This window comes from Apis dorsata, unplaced genomic scaffold (genome assembly GCF_000469605.1).
Source record: "Apis dorsata unplaced genomic scaffold, Apis dorsata 1.3 scaffold_347, whole genome shotgun sequence".
In the NCBI taxonomy this organism is placed as follows: Eukaryota; Metazoa; Arthropoda; class Insecta; order Hymenoptera; family Apidae; genus Apis; species Apis dorsata.
In genome coordinates this window covers 78,004-94,794 of record NW_006263614.1, presented here as the reverse complement: position 1 = coordinate 94,794, position 16,791 = coordinate 78,004, and the positions used below count along the sequence as shown (strand labels likewise).

Below are 16,791 nucleotides of genomic sequence, written 5' to 3'. Positions count from 1 at the left end.
TCTCCCTTCGCCCCCTCCCACTCGCCCCTCCCCGCCCGGTTAATCGTCTCGGCCGAAGGAGACGAAACTCTTTGCAAAATTCGTGCCAGCAAATTTTCTTCCTCTTGGGTCAATCCTTGCTGCGATCAATAAAAATAAATTTTATGAATTTATATGAGCGAGAAATATTTTCAATTTGAAGATTGTGTAAAAAATAAATAATCGTATTATGTTGGTTGGTTTTCATTATTTATAAATGCACCAGTTTTTCGTCTCTCTGCGATTTATGATTCTTGAATTCCTATTCGAGGTTATTATAAATTCGAAGAAAAAAAATGATAGGAATTTAAGTTAAGTTTAAGGAGGATACGAAACTTTTTTTAATTTTCTATTAATACTTTGTCATTTATCTGAATATGAATATTCCTTTTCCTGCATTTATGTTGCAATATTTATATCGCAATGTATGTTACATCGATTCTTTTTCTTGAAAAATTTTGTATAGTCTATGATTGAGACATCTATGAATCAGAAATTACACTTCAATATATGGGATTGTTTTCTTAAATTTATTAAGTATATATATATATATGTGTGTAAATAAGATATATTTTCTTCTTTTTGCTTTCTAATTTTATTAACATCTATTTTATTGTATAAATATTATTGTATAATGATAGATATATATATATATATATAATTTTTAAATTCTCAACTTCTTCTCATATTGTTTTCATCAAATGTACATAGAATCATCTGTACATTTTCTTTTCAGAAATTGTAAAACTATTTTATATACATTATTTTAATGATGATATTTTGGGAAAATGTTTATCAAGATTGTGCTGATTTAGACAAAAATATATGAATTTTTATATTTTTCATTATACTTTTACATTTATTAATTTCAACTGAGAACATCTTTTTTATTATTTACTTAAGTTTTCAGTATATGTTTCAGTATATGTTAGAATAAAGATATTTATTTTTTATATTTTAATTTATATTTATATTTTTAAATTGAAATTTTTCCTTGAATTGGACTGAATAATTACATGAGTCATTAAAAGTATGCTGATTTTGACATTAATAAAATCAATCGTTTCTTAACTATTTTGATTAACATTGTTATCATTCACTTCTGTGAAACAATAATAAGCAATAAGCAATTTAGATTATTGTTAATAAATTATCAATTATATATAATGCTAATTGCAAAAGTTATATTATTTATGAAAAATGCTTTATAATATCAGTATATCTTGAAAAACATTTTAGTTTATTTATTAATAAATTCGATAAATAATACAAGTTGTCCCAAATTTTTTTCGTCCAAATTTCATCGATATATTTCATAAAATAAAATTAAAATGTCAGTAAAACATCACAAATGCTAACAAAAATATGTGAAACGTAAAGTTATATAGAATAATACACGATAAATATTATTATTATTTTTAGTTCGATGTTTATGTTCTCTGTAATAACATTCATATTAATATAAGTTGATACAAGTTTCTTCGTTGAATAATTACAATATATTCAAAAGTTTAATGAAATCAAACTTGTAGGATTTGTATCACAGGGATGGATATGGCATTTCCTTTATTTCATCAGTTTCTACAGTTCCTTATTTTAATTATAATTATTTTAAGTATTTTCATAATAATAATTTATATTTTAATAATATATTAATAAATTACATAATATCCTAATAATATCTTTCCAATATGATTCAATGCAGATTAAAAATATTAATTAAAATTAATTATAAAATCATTTAAACCAGTATGTGATAGTAGAAAAAAGTTCATAAACAATTAACAATTCATTAAGAAATTATAAGAAAATGTGAATTATAAAGAATACATAAATAATGTTATTTCTCTCACTCTATTCCATTAAGGAGCAAAATGAGAAATAATATTTATATTTTTTATTATATATAATGATGTGAATTTTTTGTTGAATAAATTTAATAGTTCACAGATATCAGATTTGTATTCATAAAAACGAATTACACTTTAAAATGGATATAAATATTTATAGATTTTATATATTCATATTTTTCATATTTTTATTTTAGTTTTTTTTTTTTTTTTTTTTTTTTTTTTTTTTTTTTTTTTTTTTTTAATAAAGTATTTATGGACTTTTTGTTGACATGATATTTTGATTTTACTTTTATCTGTAGAACATATTGCATTGGCGGAATCGTGAATGAACATTTAAATAAAATAATATAAAAAATAGTATGAGAAAGTAATTCCACGTATCTTTATTTTCCAATAAAATACTTTTTTTATCAAACTTCATATTTCATTTTTAATGAAATCAAATTTTTCTAATCATACGAAAATATTACATTAAATAATATGAAATTTAGAATAGTTAAATTTAACTTAATTAATTGAATTAATTCTATCTAATTAATTAATAAAAATATTCTTTTTGTTTTTTTGATTTAAAAAGTCTTAAAAAATCAGATAAATAATTTTACGAAACTTCATATGAAATATATTATATAAATATAAATATTTTAAAGCTTAAGAAACTTGCAAATTTTTTTTTTTGTTTTCTAAATTAAAACAAAAAAAAAAATAGAGATTCGAGTCAATCGATCATAATAATGCAATAAAAATTTATTTTAATTCTAAATAATCAGATTGTGGATATTTATACGGAATTAAATTAATTCATGAATCCGAAAAAATGGAGATCGAATTAAATGGATATCATGAATGAAATTCTATATTTCCTTATACATTCTATAGATATTTGTATTAAAATTTTATACAAATATAAAACATTCACAGAATAATCGAGTAAATTTTATTCTATACATTGGATTCATAATAAATATGATACACATATATATGATATATGATATTGGATCTAAAGTTTCTAGTTTCTCTAGTTTCTTTTTTTCATTCTTCAAGTTTATATTTTAGCATAAACAAATAATAATAATAATAATAATAATAATAATAATAATAATAATAATCTATTTAATCATGCATGAATAAATTTCAAATGTATTATTTTACTTCCATATATTTATCATTACATATCAATATATTTGAATTATTATTATGATTTGATATTATGATAATATTATATTATATAATAACTTATCTTCTTTAAAAATTATAAAAAAAGTTGGAATATAATAAATTTCATGTCTAAAAATTTCTTGTTGCGCAAGAATGATCATGAAACAAAAAAAAAAAAATGAAATGAAAGACAACGACTTAAAAATGTGAAAAATTATTATAATTTCACAATTTCATATTTTAAATAACTTTTAATTATTGTTGAATAATTCTCATTTATTATATTATATTTGCATCAAAATTTTATTATCTCATGTTTCTATCTTATCTTCTATTTCATCAATATCATTTTCATCTATCAATATTAAAAATAACTTGAAGAACATTGAGATTTTTTTTATTTCATTTTTAAGTTTATTATTATATATACCAATTCACGTACTTTAGAATATTTTAAATGTCTACTATTAAATCTTCATAGAATTAAATATTGCAAATAATTAAATATAAAATTCACAAGTCTTTGTTAATGACATAAGCTTTTATAGAAAAAAATCCCAATATTAGAAACATTTTTTCAAATCCTCCTCAAGAATTCAAATTGTTAAAAATTTTTGTACAAATAGAATAACAAATGCTTATACTGCAATTGAATAGAATATATATATATACACAAAATATATTAACTTGCATTCTATAATGAATAATTGATGCAATTCATTTTAATTTCGATTATCTTATTTTAATTTTAATGTGAAAACTTCGAAGTTTTAATTCTTGTAATTGTCATTTCATTGGATAAAAAAATTTCATGATGCATGAAAATTGAAAATTTACCTTCCATATCATACTCATTCAACAATTTTACGCCAATAATTCAAATCAAAACAATATCAAAAAAATAATTTTTCAATATCTCGAAATTCTTGCTACGATTGACACATTCAACAATATTTCCTTTTGTTCGATTTTCCTTTTAATACATATTTATACCATTACGTATAAAATAACTTACTTAATTAAACACGATTTGTTTTATGCATGGTATGGAGATAAATATCGAACAGTGAATAACGATTACGTGCTCATAACAGCGATATAAATATAATGAAGAAATAAAGAAAAACGTTAATTGCCGAGAAACATGAGCATCGTCGTAATACAATTTCAAGTTATAATATTCACAGTTTGTTTGTCTTTCACATTTACAGATATGAGATAATTAATTTTTCAAGGAATATTGTCGATATATAATAATTAATAAAATTAAACACTTTTTTTGACACTCCATTAGAAGATAACTTTTATTAATATTTGACTCGATATTAACTAAATTATTAAACGTTTATTTCTCGTGCAAACGCAACGATTCGTTCAAATTTTGATATACAATGAAAAAATGAATATAGAATATGTTTATGAATTATTATACATTATTATATATTTATACATTGTATACATTGAAAATTGATTTAAAAAATACAAAATATATATGAATAGACTAATTTTTAATTCTTCATATTAGATTTTTGATTAATTGCCTAAATTCTGCACATTTTTTATCTATAATATTTATTAAAATATCTATAATATTAATAACTATAACAAGAATGATATTCTATTTACAAGTAAAATAACTATGATTTTTTATATGTTATCAAACTATATATTGCATATCGAAGAAATAAATGACACTTGAAAAATAATAATTAGAAAACAAATTGAAAATGAATTTGCTATTTATATGCTTTTAAAGATTAGTTTTAACAACATGTGATTGAGCATTATCGTGTCACAAAATGACTATTTGACTTACATTTACAATAAACGGATATTATTGATAATTGTTTTGTTATAAATAATATTTTCTAAAGATCTAAAGATTTTTAATATGATCACCTATGCAATACAGATATTTAAATGTATATATTTTTTATATTTCTATATTTTTGCTGTATAAGAAACAAAAGATCATTATAACATTTAATTTTTGAAAAATAAACAAAAATTAAATATAAACTATATATATCATTATGTATAAACATTCTTCTTCTCATTTATCAATAAATGTATCAAAGCTCTCCAAACAATCAATTTTAAATTGACTGCTTTTAATCATCTTTTATTATTCATACGGTAAAAATATAGAAATATAGAAAATATATATATTTAAATATCTGAACTATATAATTAATAATCAAATGTATTGCATAAGTGATCATATTAAAAATCTTTAGATCTATATTAGAAAATATTATTTTAAAAATTGTATTAATGAAATAAAATAAAAATAAAGAAGTAAAAGTGATTATTAAAAAAAAAAAAAAATACAAAATTTGACTGTTAAAATTAAGAAAAAGCATTCTACTTGCATAGCACAAAGTTTCTAAACCGAATTCGAATCGGCTACAATTTTGGATACTAAAATAGCAGGTAATTTTACAAACTTTCGGAATTCTGACCTGACCAGATCCAGAAGATTTATGATATTCTAGTGTTAATATATTCATGGAAGGACGATTCTAAAAGACTAAAATATAAAACTTACTGTACGTAAAAATGCTAGTTAATTAAAGTTTATTTATTAAGTTTATAAACAATTGAAATATGCGTTGGATGAAGCAAAAGATGGGAATAGAGTCTGTCTCTGTCATACATCTGCTGCATTCTATCGTTCCTCGCTTTATCTAACGCGAATTAAATTTAATAAATAAGTAATATTTTTATATTTATTTATACAGTCAGTAACAATTAAAATATTCGAATCTTATTTTATATAAGAAAATTCACCTTATTCGAAAATTCTGATTATATTAAAAGTTTATATTTATGTAGAGTAAAATGAATTTTTCATGAAGCAATTTTTTTCTGATAAAATATCACTTTAAGGAAATGATATCAGAAGTTTTAATACCCGTCTCGTTCTTTTAAATATCTCTATGGTAATACGAGATAAAGTAGAATTTTAAATTAAAAATATGTTTTGTTTTTAGCGCTCTGTTGTCGATCTGTATTTGTGAAAAATATTGAAATTGAAATTGTATCCAAAATTGAAAAAAATAAATTTTGGAGATTGATTTTACTCTCACTTAAAATCAATATTCTATATATTGTGCAAAATTTCAACGAGATGAATTTCAAATAATTTAAATTCGAATACTTGCTAACTGAATATTAACAGCTTCAATTATTAAAACATTCTGGCACTTCGAAGCGTCTAAAAAAATCTGAAATTTTGTATTCTTTCTTTATGAAGAAAAATAAATTAGAGTGCTTCTAGATCTCTAAAAAAATTCTCAGAAATTTTTCAATTTAATTTAAAAGAAAAAAGTTTAAAAACTAAATATTAGATCGTTGAAAATTATATGACCGAATTTTTAATTAATTTTTAACGTTTGTAGCTTCATTGAAAATAATATTAATCAAAGATTAGTATAACAAATTCAATATACCTTATTCACGAGAAGAAAGCAAAATTAAAATTATCATAATTAAAATTATTAATCGATTTTCATTAATTATATTTCTCGATTTAAATTTTTAACATTAACGATTAATTATTTATTTTTTTTGTTATCTTTTCAAAAACTCTGTTAGCAATAATTTTTTTATATTAGATATTTTAACAAAATAGATAGAAAAATTGAGGAATACTAGAAACTAAAACAAATAAATAGAAATTATAAGAAATTTGATTTCATATCATGTTACGAAAGATAGAGCGTACAATCTATTTCTATCTTAAATATGCATAAGAAAAGCATATTAGATGTTGAATTGAACCATAATTATAACTCTGTTTCATAATAGAACAATCAATAAAACAACTATTTAAATTGCATTCAATTGTTTAAAGTTTTGAATCGATATGTATATTAATTTAAATGATATCATATTAAAAATGCAAATATTTAACGATACCCATACCTACTGATTAAATTCCAAACAATAAAATTGATCAACAAACAGATATCTTGATACACGTTACGAAAAATAAAAGAAAACATTAGATAAAATATTTCAAGAAAAATAACCATAGAACTTATTTAACGATATAACATTTGAGATTGCTTATCAATCACTTACAAATAAATTCATATTTCTAAATATATATATGTATATATTTTATACAATATATATATATAATATTATTTTATATACACACATTCACCTTTGACTGTCACCGCGTCGCTTAGATCCTTATTTATAACGCCACTACCGCAAGAAAATTGCAACAATGTTTTCACGTTCACCCCTTCGTATTATTGTAATTAATCCTTCGCCCAAAATCGATCTAACTTCCTTATCGCGTATTCATCAAAATCGGAACATTCCCAAAGAGAATACCTCGCATCGGATACCACGATTCGAAGCTTTTAACGTCCTCGGGGTATCCATTCGATAGAAATCAATTACGAGCATACTTCGTTAGCTCGATTCGCGAAGTTATCTCCCGAAGGATGGCGCTTGCGAATCGATCGCGCGCCAAGTCGTATCGTATCGTGTCGTGTCGTGTAAATTCAATTTACGTAATAAAATCGCGCGTCCGCGGTGTCTCGAAGTCAGGAAACGAAACGGGGGAGTACTTACAGGTTTCAACCGGCGACGTCAGAAGCACTACGACTGTGTCACTCACCCCAGCTGTCTCCTCGCCCTCGACGAGCTTCATGTTACCCGGATGAGGAAGTCCGAGAGTACTTCCTGCGTTTTGTCCCTGTCGAATCTAGAAATCGTATTTTTTTTCTCTTTTTCTCTCTCTCTCTTCTTCCCATCAAACGTCGTAGATCCATCTAGCGTTTCTATTTTTTTTATTTTTTTTCCAATTCCAAAATTTGCGTTCTTACGAAATCATTAATCAATGTGATATTGTCACAGAAGCGCAAAAAACGATTCTTTAAGTAATTACACACGGAAATAAATGAGTTTATACGGAAATACGGTGTCTACTTGGCGAGATTAAAGCCGTGATATTGTACATTTGCACCATTTAGATATTGGTTAGAACGCGTATCCGTGTTATTTGAATATCGTATCGATATTCGTAATATGGACACCGGATCGATATCCGTGAATTGAATGAAAAATATATCGACAATGGGAACAATACGCTTGTTCGATCTTCATTCACGGATTTTCTAGAAATAAAATCTAGAATCGTGCTTTTAAAAGCACGAAATTATAAAGATTATTTTTCATTCATATTCGATCGGGAATGCTCGATCCATTCATCCACGTCTTGATTCTACGTTATATAGATGATTATATTTTTTTGCGATATAAAATTCGCAGCCTTTTTATGTCCCATAAAAGTTTGCCGACGGATAGTCATCAAATAACGCCGACACATTTACCTTGGGTCGAGGCACGCACGTCCAGAATCTGGATAGCGATTTGGAGACCGGCCAGCTAGTCTCGATCCTGACCTGCCCTCTTGACATTCCACCGTACGTTTCTCTAGCAAAGAGACGGCGAACGGTACAAGGGATTAGGCCTGAGAAAAAGTGCAACCACAATTATAGTGACAAGTTAGGTATATGCCGGTATATAGACAAATATAGCCTTTTTTTGTTGAAGGTAATATTCCAAGAAAATCGAAAAAGGCAGTATAACCGTACTGTCGAAAGAAAGTAGAATCTGAAAAAATATATCTATAATGATAGGCATTATTTTCCCACTCATTTCTTCTGTTTAGTCTCTCCCTTTTATATATCTATGAACCATGTGTGTTATACAGTTGCATAAGTTATAGCGTTGGATCATAATGTTCCTCGTCTGATGTCGATTTCCCCATCAAACCCACGTCCCTTTGTGTCAAGGCGCACGTGTCGGTCGAGAACACCGAGGCGTTCTTGATCGCTTCTTGTAAAAATGTTTTTCCTCGCGATCATGAAAAACGAACGAACAATACTTCCGGAAAAGCGTATTATGCGTTCCAGTAATTGTATTGTCTTCGAAGAAAATAAGTATAGAAATTATTAGCATAGAATCTACGTTGATATAACATTGAATATTTTAACCGAATATAAATTTAGTATCATATTTAATTTGTTGGTGAATCAATTTTTATAACGAAACAAATTCGAGTCTAAATAATATTGAAATAATATTAAATTTTTCTATTTTTATTGAAAATTGATGTGAGAAAAAATTCATAGTAAAAGTTAACCTAAAAATCTGTTTTCATATATTTCGTTCGATTCACGACCTCGAAATCTGGAATATGTCGGTAATAGAAGCGACCTAGCAGAAATGCGTGATATATACATTCGAACGAGCGTAAAGCGTGTCATCAATTAGAATTCTTAATTCTTTTCGTCTCCAGTAATGTAATTCGTTGCACGAGCACGAGAGCCCTCAGCAAATGAAGTGTCCTCGTAAAAGGGCTTGAAAGCAAAAGAAACACATTTCTCTATATATATGTGTGCGATAGACGTACATAACTATCTTGGTCATCTACTATCGTGCCATCAAAATAAACGCAAGTTTATACAGTTTCGAAATAGCGAAACTACTAACACTTCGACGTACATCGGATAATATATTTATCGTTCAATTTTTATACATTTCATTTTTCCCGATTTAAAATCTATTAAAATTTTATTCAGTATAGAGAAACAATCACATTGTAATACATACATGCATGATGAATTTTGTTAACACTCATTTGTTTATTTGATGAAATGATGAATAAATCAATAGACAATGCCAATAATAATAGATTTTATTAACGGGATAGGAAAAGTTTTGCCACTTGTGAACCGTATAGAATTGGAAAACCGATATTCATCGGCATCGTTAAAGCAAACGGTTAGTCGAAGTTGGGAAGTATTTAGTGAGCACCACTGCAAAGACTGGACTCGACCGCGTCGAACAGCACGAGGCGTGGAGTCTCTTAGCGAAGGGCAGAGGAATTGGCGAACCGGCGTACATTCTCCGTGTGCGTGCGCCTGTTTCGTAGTACGCGCCACGGCCGCGTTCGCATAGGGGTGCGCTCGCTTCTCCCTCCAGGTGTCCCAACCTAACCTACCCCTACTTCGCAGTGTATCCCTTGGTTCGGCCAATCCCCCCTCCCCCGACATTATACTCGTCGTCGGTCCGTGCGGTCGGTTCTCCATGCTAGAGATCCCTTCGCCTATCCCCTCCACCTTCGACGATTCCCCCACCAACAAATCGAGGAGGCGAGCGCACAGCTGCCACACTGTGAAGTGCGAGGACTGGAGAGACGCGCAGCGACGCCGTTATCGTCTGGCCGGTCGTTTGGACTAACCTACAAAACTGTCGAGGAAAGAAGAAAGGGGGAGAGACAGTGAGAGAGAAAGAAGGAGAGTGCATGAGAGAGGGAGACAGAGTAGCCGGCGTGCGTTTCTCGTGTTTTCCGGTCTCGCGGTGACTCGCGTCCTATCAATCGTGGGTGCTGTTACCGCGTCAAAGCCGGTCTTGACTGGCAACTCGTCGTTGCTGTCATCACGGCGTTCCTTTCTTTCGTTCCTCCGTTTGCGGAGGCAACGCTAGTCGAATACCGGCATAACAGTCCCTTTGTCTCGAACGCTCGGCAGTTGGCTGGTGTGCGGTTTCGCGAAGATTAGCCGGTCGTGGTTGTTTTGGCGGTACCGAGAACGAACTCGTACGATCGTGCATAGCGTGGTTATATTATATTTGTATCGTCACGACCTTGAACTTGTGTGCCTACATCAAGTCGTGTGCTTGTGTGTGTTTCGTTTAACTTGTGACATCGAAACATAGTGCAAAAAAGAAGGTAGAAGAAAAGGAACTAAGGAGATACTGGTTGAGAACCAAACGACGAGGATCCTGGAAGTGACCGCGTCCAAGAATGTTTCCTTACACGACTTTTCCGGCAGTAGGGTAAGCAAGTGACTAGTTTTTATTTTTTCTCGCGATTCAAGTCGTTCGACAGCGATTCCCTGTCCTTTTTTTGTATGTCGCTCACCATACGAAAGACTGGCTTTTTTCTAGCAGCGAATATACAGTTCGTTCTCCTGCATCTCACGCTTCGATCATCGTGTTTTCGTATTCATATTCATGCTCATGTTCTCTCTCCTGTCCTCGCGTTAACCCTTTCATCCTGGACTGTTTGTTTTCGTCGTGCTCGACTGTCATGCTCGCTTCGAATCGCTTGATAATGAGCTTCGCGTACATACACGTTGCCTGCGTATTTGATCTTGTGCCCATGCTTTATTTCGCGTAGAAAACCGGCCAGAGGAAAAAACGCGTGCAACTGGCATCGCGATACGTGCGCGCGCGAGTGTGTGTGTGTATGTGTGTTCGATGTTGCACGTATTCTGGAATGAGAGAAAGAGATGGGACGTACGTCTGTGAGGATCGGAGACAGAAAACGCCGGACCGAGAAACAGAAAGAGAAAGAGGAATGTATGCACGTTTCTACGGGATAGGAGGTACGCCCGAACTTCGAGCGCGTCGACGCTTTGTCCTTTCCCCCTTTGCTTCTTCTCTCCCTTTCTCTATCGCACTTTTGCCCTCGCGTATCTCGCTCTCTGTCGCTCTTATTGCCTCAATATATGTACTGCGTGCAAACGTGTAGATATGCGCGCGTGTATACCTACGAGGATTGTGCGGAGCCCTTGCTGGCTGGTTTCAGGAAATCAATCGTGTGCAAACGAGAATGGCTACGAGTAGACTGATTCGAAAGTTGACAGAAAAGTTCACGTGACGAACGACGATACCGGGATCGTTCCGCCATACTGTCTTTTCGCTCACAGACAGCCAGAGAGAATAGGAAGGGGGGAATGAGAAGAGAGGTTAAATATTGCGAGAAAAGTAAGAAACGTTACAGGATCCATTGAATCGCGATTTGAATCTCGTGAATTGCGTTTCGTTTAATCAAGAGTCTTCTCTGTTGTCCTAGCAATGCAATATACCAATTCGACATGGTTTGCGAGGGGAAGAAAACAGGGAAAGGGAAGTAGCGTGACACAAGAGCCGTTATGCTTGCAGTTAGGTTAGATCCTCGTGATTCCGATATTCTTTAACCTGGTTGTCATGACGATGAAAAAGCAACCGACTATTGGTACTATTATCTAATTGGTAAGGTTAGGTATTTCTTTAAACACGAATTTATATTTATTTTAATGAATATATTTATTTTAATGAATTTTACAAGTTAAAATGTTAGTAATTACCTTTAATTACTGATTATTATAAGTAATTATATATATATATAATTATAGATAATTATGTATTATCATATGTAGTTTTTCAATTCTCAAAAAAATTATTTCAAATAATTATAATATAGCTATTATAAATAATTACATAATAATAAAATAATTGTGATTATTTATTTTACTTCTATATATTCACATATGATGGCGATGATGTGTATTATAGAATTTATCGATATTTTATAATATACATATTGGCATAAATTATAAATTATAAATGAGATAAATGATTATATATTATTTTTGGCATTTTTATGGAAAAAGTGAGAATTTGCAAATATCTATAGTTATATTTGATAATTAAATTTCGATACAAGTGACTATTATATTCAGACGTGATACAAACATAAATTTATCCTCATTTTCAAATTTTAAATCATTTTGAAACCATCTTAAAATTTCTGACAATTTTCCAATGTTAATAAAACAAAATTCTCTTTTTTAGTAATTTAAATTTAAAGACAAAAATTTTCGAATTATCAAATTATCTTTATCATAAATTAGACGAATGATAATTTGTGCTACTTTTTTACATTTTATTATTAATAAAAATTGTTTTAAATAATTAGATTTCGATTGTTTTCTCCAAAAATTTATTTTGAATAGACCATTCTTTTTGTTTTTACTTTGTGAATTGAAAAAAATTTATGTTCAAGGATTGTTTTGTACTGAGTGGGACGGCAGAAAACAAAACTTTTTAGTTTACAGGCGGAGGAAGCTGAACATGGTTGCTCTGACGTACAAGGCTAAAGTTTTAATTGAAACGTAAGCCTTGCTGTTTTCTCCTATTGTTTCAATGAGTCATAATCAGTTGTACCATGAAAAAATGCGTATCTGTGTATCCATCTGATGCGGTATGCATAGACATTAATTATTAGAATTTTTGTTATTAATTTAATAATCCAAATAAATGTGAATAATATCATAATAAATAAATTAAATGATTTTATTATCTATATACTATGCAAGAGGGTAAAACATAACGGACGCATAATTGAATAATCTGAATGATGCAAATCTCTTCGGTAAGGCTTCCTTGGGAACTACAACCTCGTCATTGAATTAGTCGAATATTTATCACGTATTTGTATCATTGATTCGATAAATCATGGAATTGTCGATGTCTGGAATTCACATTTTTGCATAAATATTTCATAATTAACGCGTTGCTCGCTCGTTTATATCCGTAGTCATAAAATATATAATTATCAGTTATAATGAATAATAAATTCATATATAAAAATTGTTTTAATAGATAGAAAAAAATTAAAATTGTGTTTCTATTTTCGATACTAATTTTATTTTCAAATTTTGATAAGTTAACATTAGAATAATATTGAAAATATCTACAATAAAAATATGTAATAGTATCTATAATTAAAAATATTATAATTTCTTTTAATCAATCAAAATCAATAAATTACAAAAATAGAGAATTCATAAATTTAATAATTTTAGCATTAAAAAAAATTTATAATTTTATTTTACGAAAAAACGTCGTACTGGATTCTTACCAGAAAGTTGACAACCTGTGAACGAAGATTGTCGAAGAGTCCCGAAGGTATCGAAGAAGCACGTCGAAGATTGACCGTGCAATTTTTCGCTTTCGTTTCTTTCCTACAATTCTTGGACACGATTCTTTGACAAAAAATCCATAATAAACGGAGATCGGAGAGCAGCGAGTGAACGTTTGTTTCTCAATGGAAAACGTAGTTTGTAATTAGTTTGGACGGTAGGTCGGCCAGTTATATCGAGAAGCGTGCAATTGGTTTTGCTAGAATGGAGAAAGAGAGAGTCTGGTTGCGCGGCGCAGCCGGATGGATGCTGTGTGTGTGAGACAAAGAGAATGAATAAAAGGGATTGAGTCACGTGTTTTCTTCGACCAGTGGATATCCGTCATTGTGCAGTCGATAACTATTGCGGGCAGCTACGATCCGCGAATGTTGTGTCAATAAATGTCCATCACTGACATCGTCAGATGCTTTTAAAGCGAGTCTGGCCATCGCCACAACTGCTCGATTATTTGCCTCGCTGGAGAATCGCGCTCGAGGTGCTTTCGATGTCATCGCTGTTCACTTCTGTTGTGACTCCAACATCAGTCCGATAAATATCGGGAAATTTTTCTTTGCCTCGCGTTCTTTAAAGACATTATTCCTCGTCTCTGAGTTGTTTTGCTTTTTTAATAAATGCTTTGCGCACAGTTGACCGATTTCGCTTTGTAATTTTATTCATTCTTATTTATAATATATATGCAAGATCAATTAAAATAGTGAATTTTTATTTTTTATTCGTTTTCGTGACTAATTATCGATTCTGGCAAATTTTATTTTTGATATCTTGATCAGAGCATCGCTCGATACGCGAGATAAGATTGGTTGGCCGTCGGACCGGGACATTGTGTGCAAAAAGTAGCTTAGCAAAGGGAGAGAAATCGACCGACTCTACCGGTGGTATCCAGTGACAAAGACCTCGGTCGATGCACGTGGTGGCGTACGGTGGCGCACTATCAGGCTTCTCTCTCTCTAGCTTCGCTCCTGTTCCTGTCCCTCTCCTTTTTTCTCACTCCTCTCTTACCTTCTTCTTCTCCCATTCCTCTCTTACATTCTGTGTCTCTCTCGCTCTGTTTGTAATTCTCTTCTGATCTACAACCTCTGCGAATGAGCTCAACTTCTCTTCTCGATATATGTATACCGGGTGCATCCACAATTTGGCTAATCGAAAGGAAATAAATCAATGTCACGGGTTCGGTGGAGAAATTTTATAGGTCTGATTTATTGATCTCAAGAATGGAAGCTATTTAATTAGAAACCTTTACACGAGTTTGCCCTAACACAAATTTCGTTTACGATCAAATGATTTCTCGGAATCGATTAAATCTTTTGACAATATTCTTTTGTATAATCATAATTAAAAATTTGTTATCTTTCCAACGGGATTTGATATATTTATTATTGATAAAATTTTATATTGAATGATTAATGAAATTATATGATGAAAATTTTGGGTATTTATTGTAGAGATTAAACATTGTGATATTTAAAATTGATATTTGAAATTAGAAACGTTAATTTATGCTCTCTTTAATTAAATTTTGTTTGTTTTATTTTGATGTGGGCGAAATATAATATAAAATTTCATTTTTTTTTCAGCAATATCCATAAGCGAGAAATACAAATTCCATATATATATAAATACGTAGGAGTTATATAATTATAATTGGCTGCATAATTTATGGAATTAATGCTTATTTATTGATTAAAAAATATAATCCCTTCATGTAACAAATTTTAGATATTAACATGGGACAGAATTCTGTTTGTAAAGAATTAAATGCGATTAACGATAATAATAAAAAAGAAGAAAGCAAAGTAAGCGCGAGATTGATACTTATCAAAACAGAGATTTTATATTTTTGCAATTAAATATTTAAAATATGCAAAAATGTGCAAAATTAATTTAAACGTTTATTGAGATAGAAACATTCTTATATTTAATAAAATATATATCTATAATTTATTTTCAATAACATTGTAATTATTTATATATAATATATTTAAATGAAAATTATAACTTGAATGTTTCACTTTTTATTTTTTATTTTTTATTTTTTTACTTTTTAAAGTTCAAATTCGTTATTACATCTCTTAAACCAATTTTCTCACTACGCATTCTCCTCGCATTCGTTTCACAATCGATTTTTCGTAAATATATCCATTTATTCTCATTCAAACGTACACTGTAACGAGTAAAATTGAAAAAAATTCCTTTAACAACTAAATAAAACTCGGTCAGCGTATACTTTTTCAGAAAAAGTTCGCGCTAGTTGGACAAATTGAAAAATGTTTAAATGTCGCTGGTTTCGCTAGCATCGCGTCAAAATTGCAAATAACGACATTTTCTGTTTTATTTTTACTCAAGCCCGCGAAGGATATTAAATGGAAACAGCATGCAGCGTTCAAGATAAAGATCAAGGATGTTGAAAGCAAATTATGGTAGACGGAACACGCACTCGTCGCCATATGCTCGTTGGACCGAGACGGTTGACTTTTCTATTTTATTGGCGAAGCACCGCTCTTTCGGTTCGACTAGCAATCGATAATCGATATCGAATTGAAGCGAATCGAGCGGCGGGATCGCATTCGAAAGATTTATTCGTCACGATAGCGTAGGTTTCCGTTTGTTCGAATTACTCGCCTGGAAAAACGTGATTTCTATATTACCGATCGATATCACGGCTACAAGTTTGCCTAAAACTCGTTGTTGAAAATTCGCACGCAAAGTTACGCGCGGGAAATTCAAACGATATCGCGCGTGAAAAAAGAGATTTTTGTCTCGTGTCTTGTCTCTAAGATTCATTCGCGAGAAGTTGCTTTCACGCCAAAGTTCGAGTCAGAAATAAAACAGCTCTTGGGCGAGCATTAATTTTACGGCTTAAATTAACACACGATGTACGATAAATAACCAGAATTGTAAATTTATACTTCGATGCTCCATTAATGATTTTGTCATAGTATTTTTTGGCATCGTTGGAATCGGTTCATGATCTCATTGGCAAGAAAACC

The 16,791-nt window shown here is 30.0% G+C and overlaps 1 protein-coding gene across 6 annotated transcripts in view; it reads left to right on the top strand.

Moving 5' to 3' along the window:
* Positions 1-16,791, top strand: part of LOC102677757 (RNA-binding protein Musashi homolog Rbp6-like) — a 159,305-nt gene that overhangs the window by 70,937 nt on the left and 71,577 nt on the right. Inside the window, exon 1 of one of the 6 annotated variants that reach the window (XM_006618266.2) lies at positions 9,125-10,892. The exons of the other annotated variants lie outside the window; for them this stretch is intronic. Within the exon in view, the coding sequence (XP_006618329.1) occupies positions 10,861-10,892 (32 nt within the window). The 5' untranslated portion in view covers positions 9,125-10,860. Of the gene's footprint in view, positions 1-9,124; positions 10,893-16,791 lie in introns of those variants that run through there. 6 annotated transcript variants of the gene reach the window in all.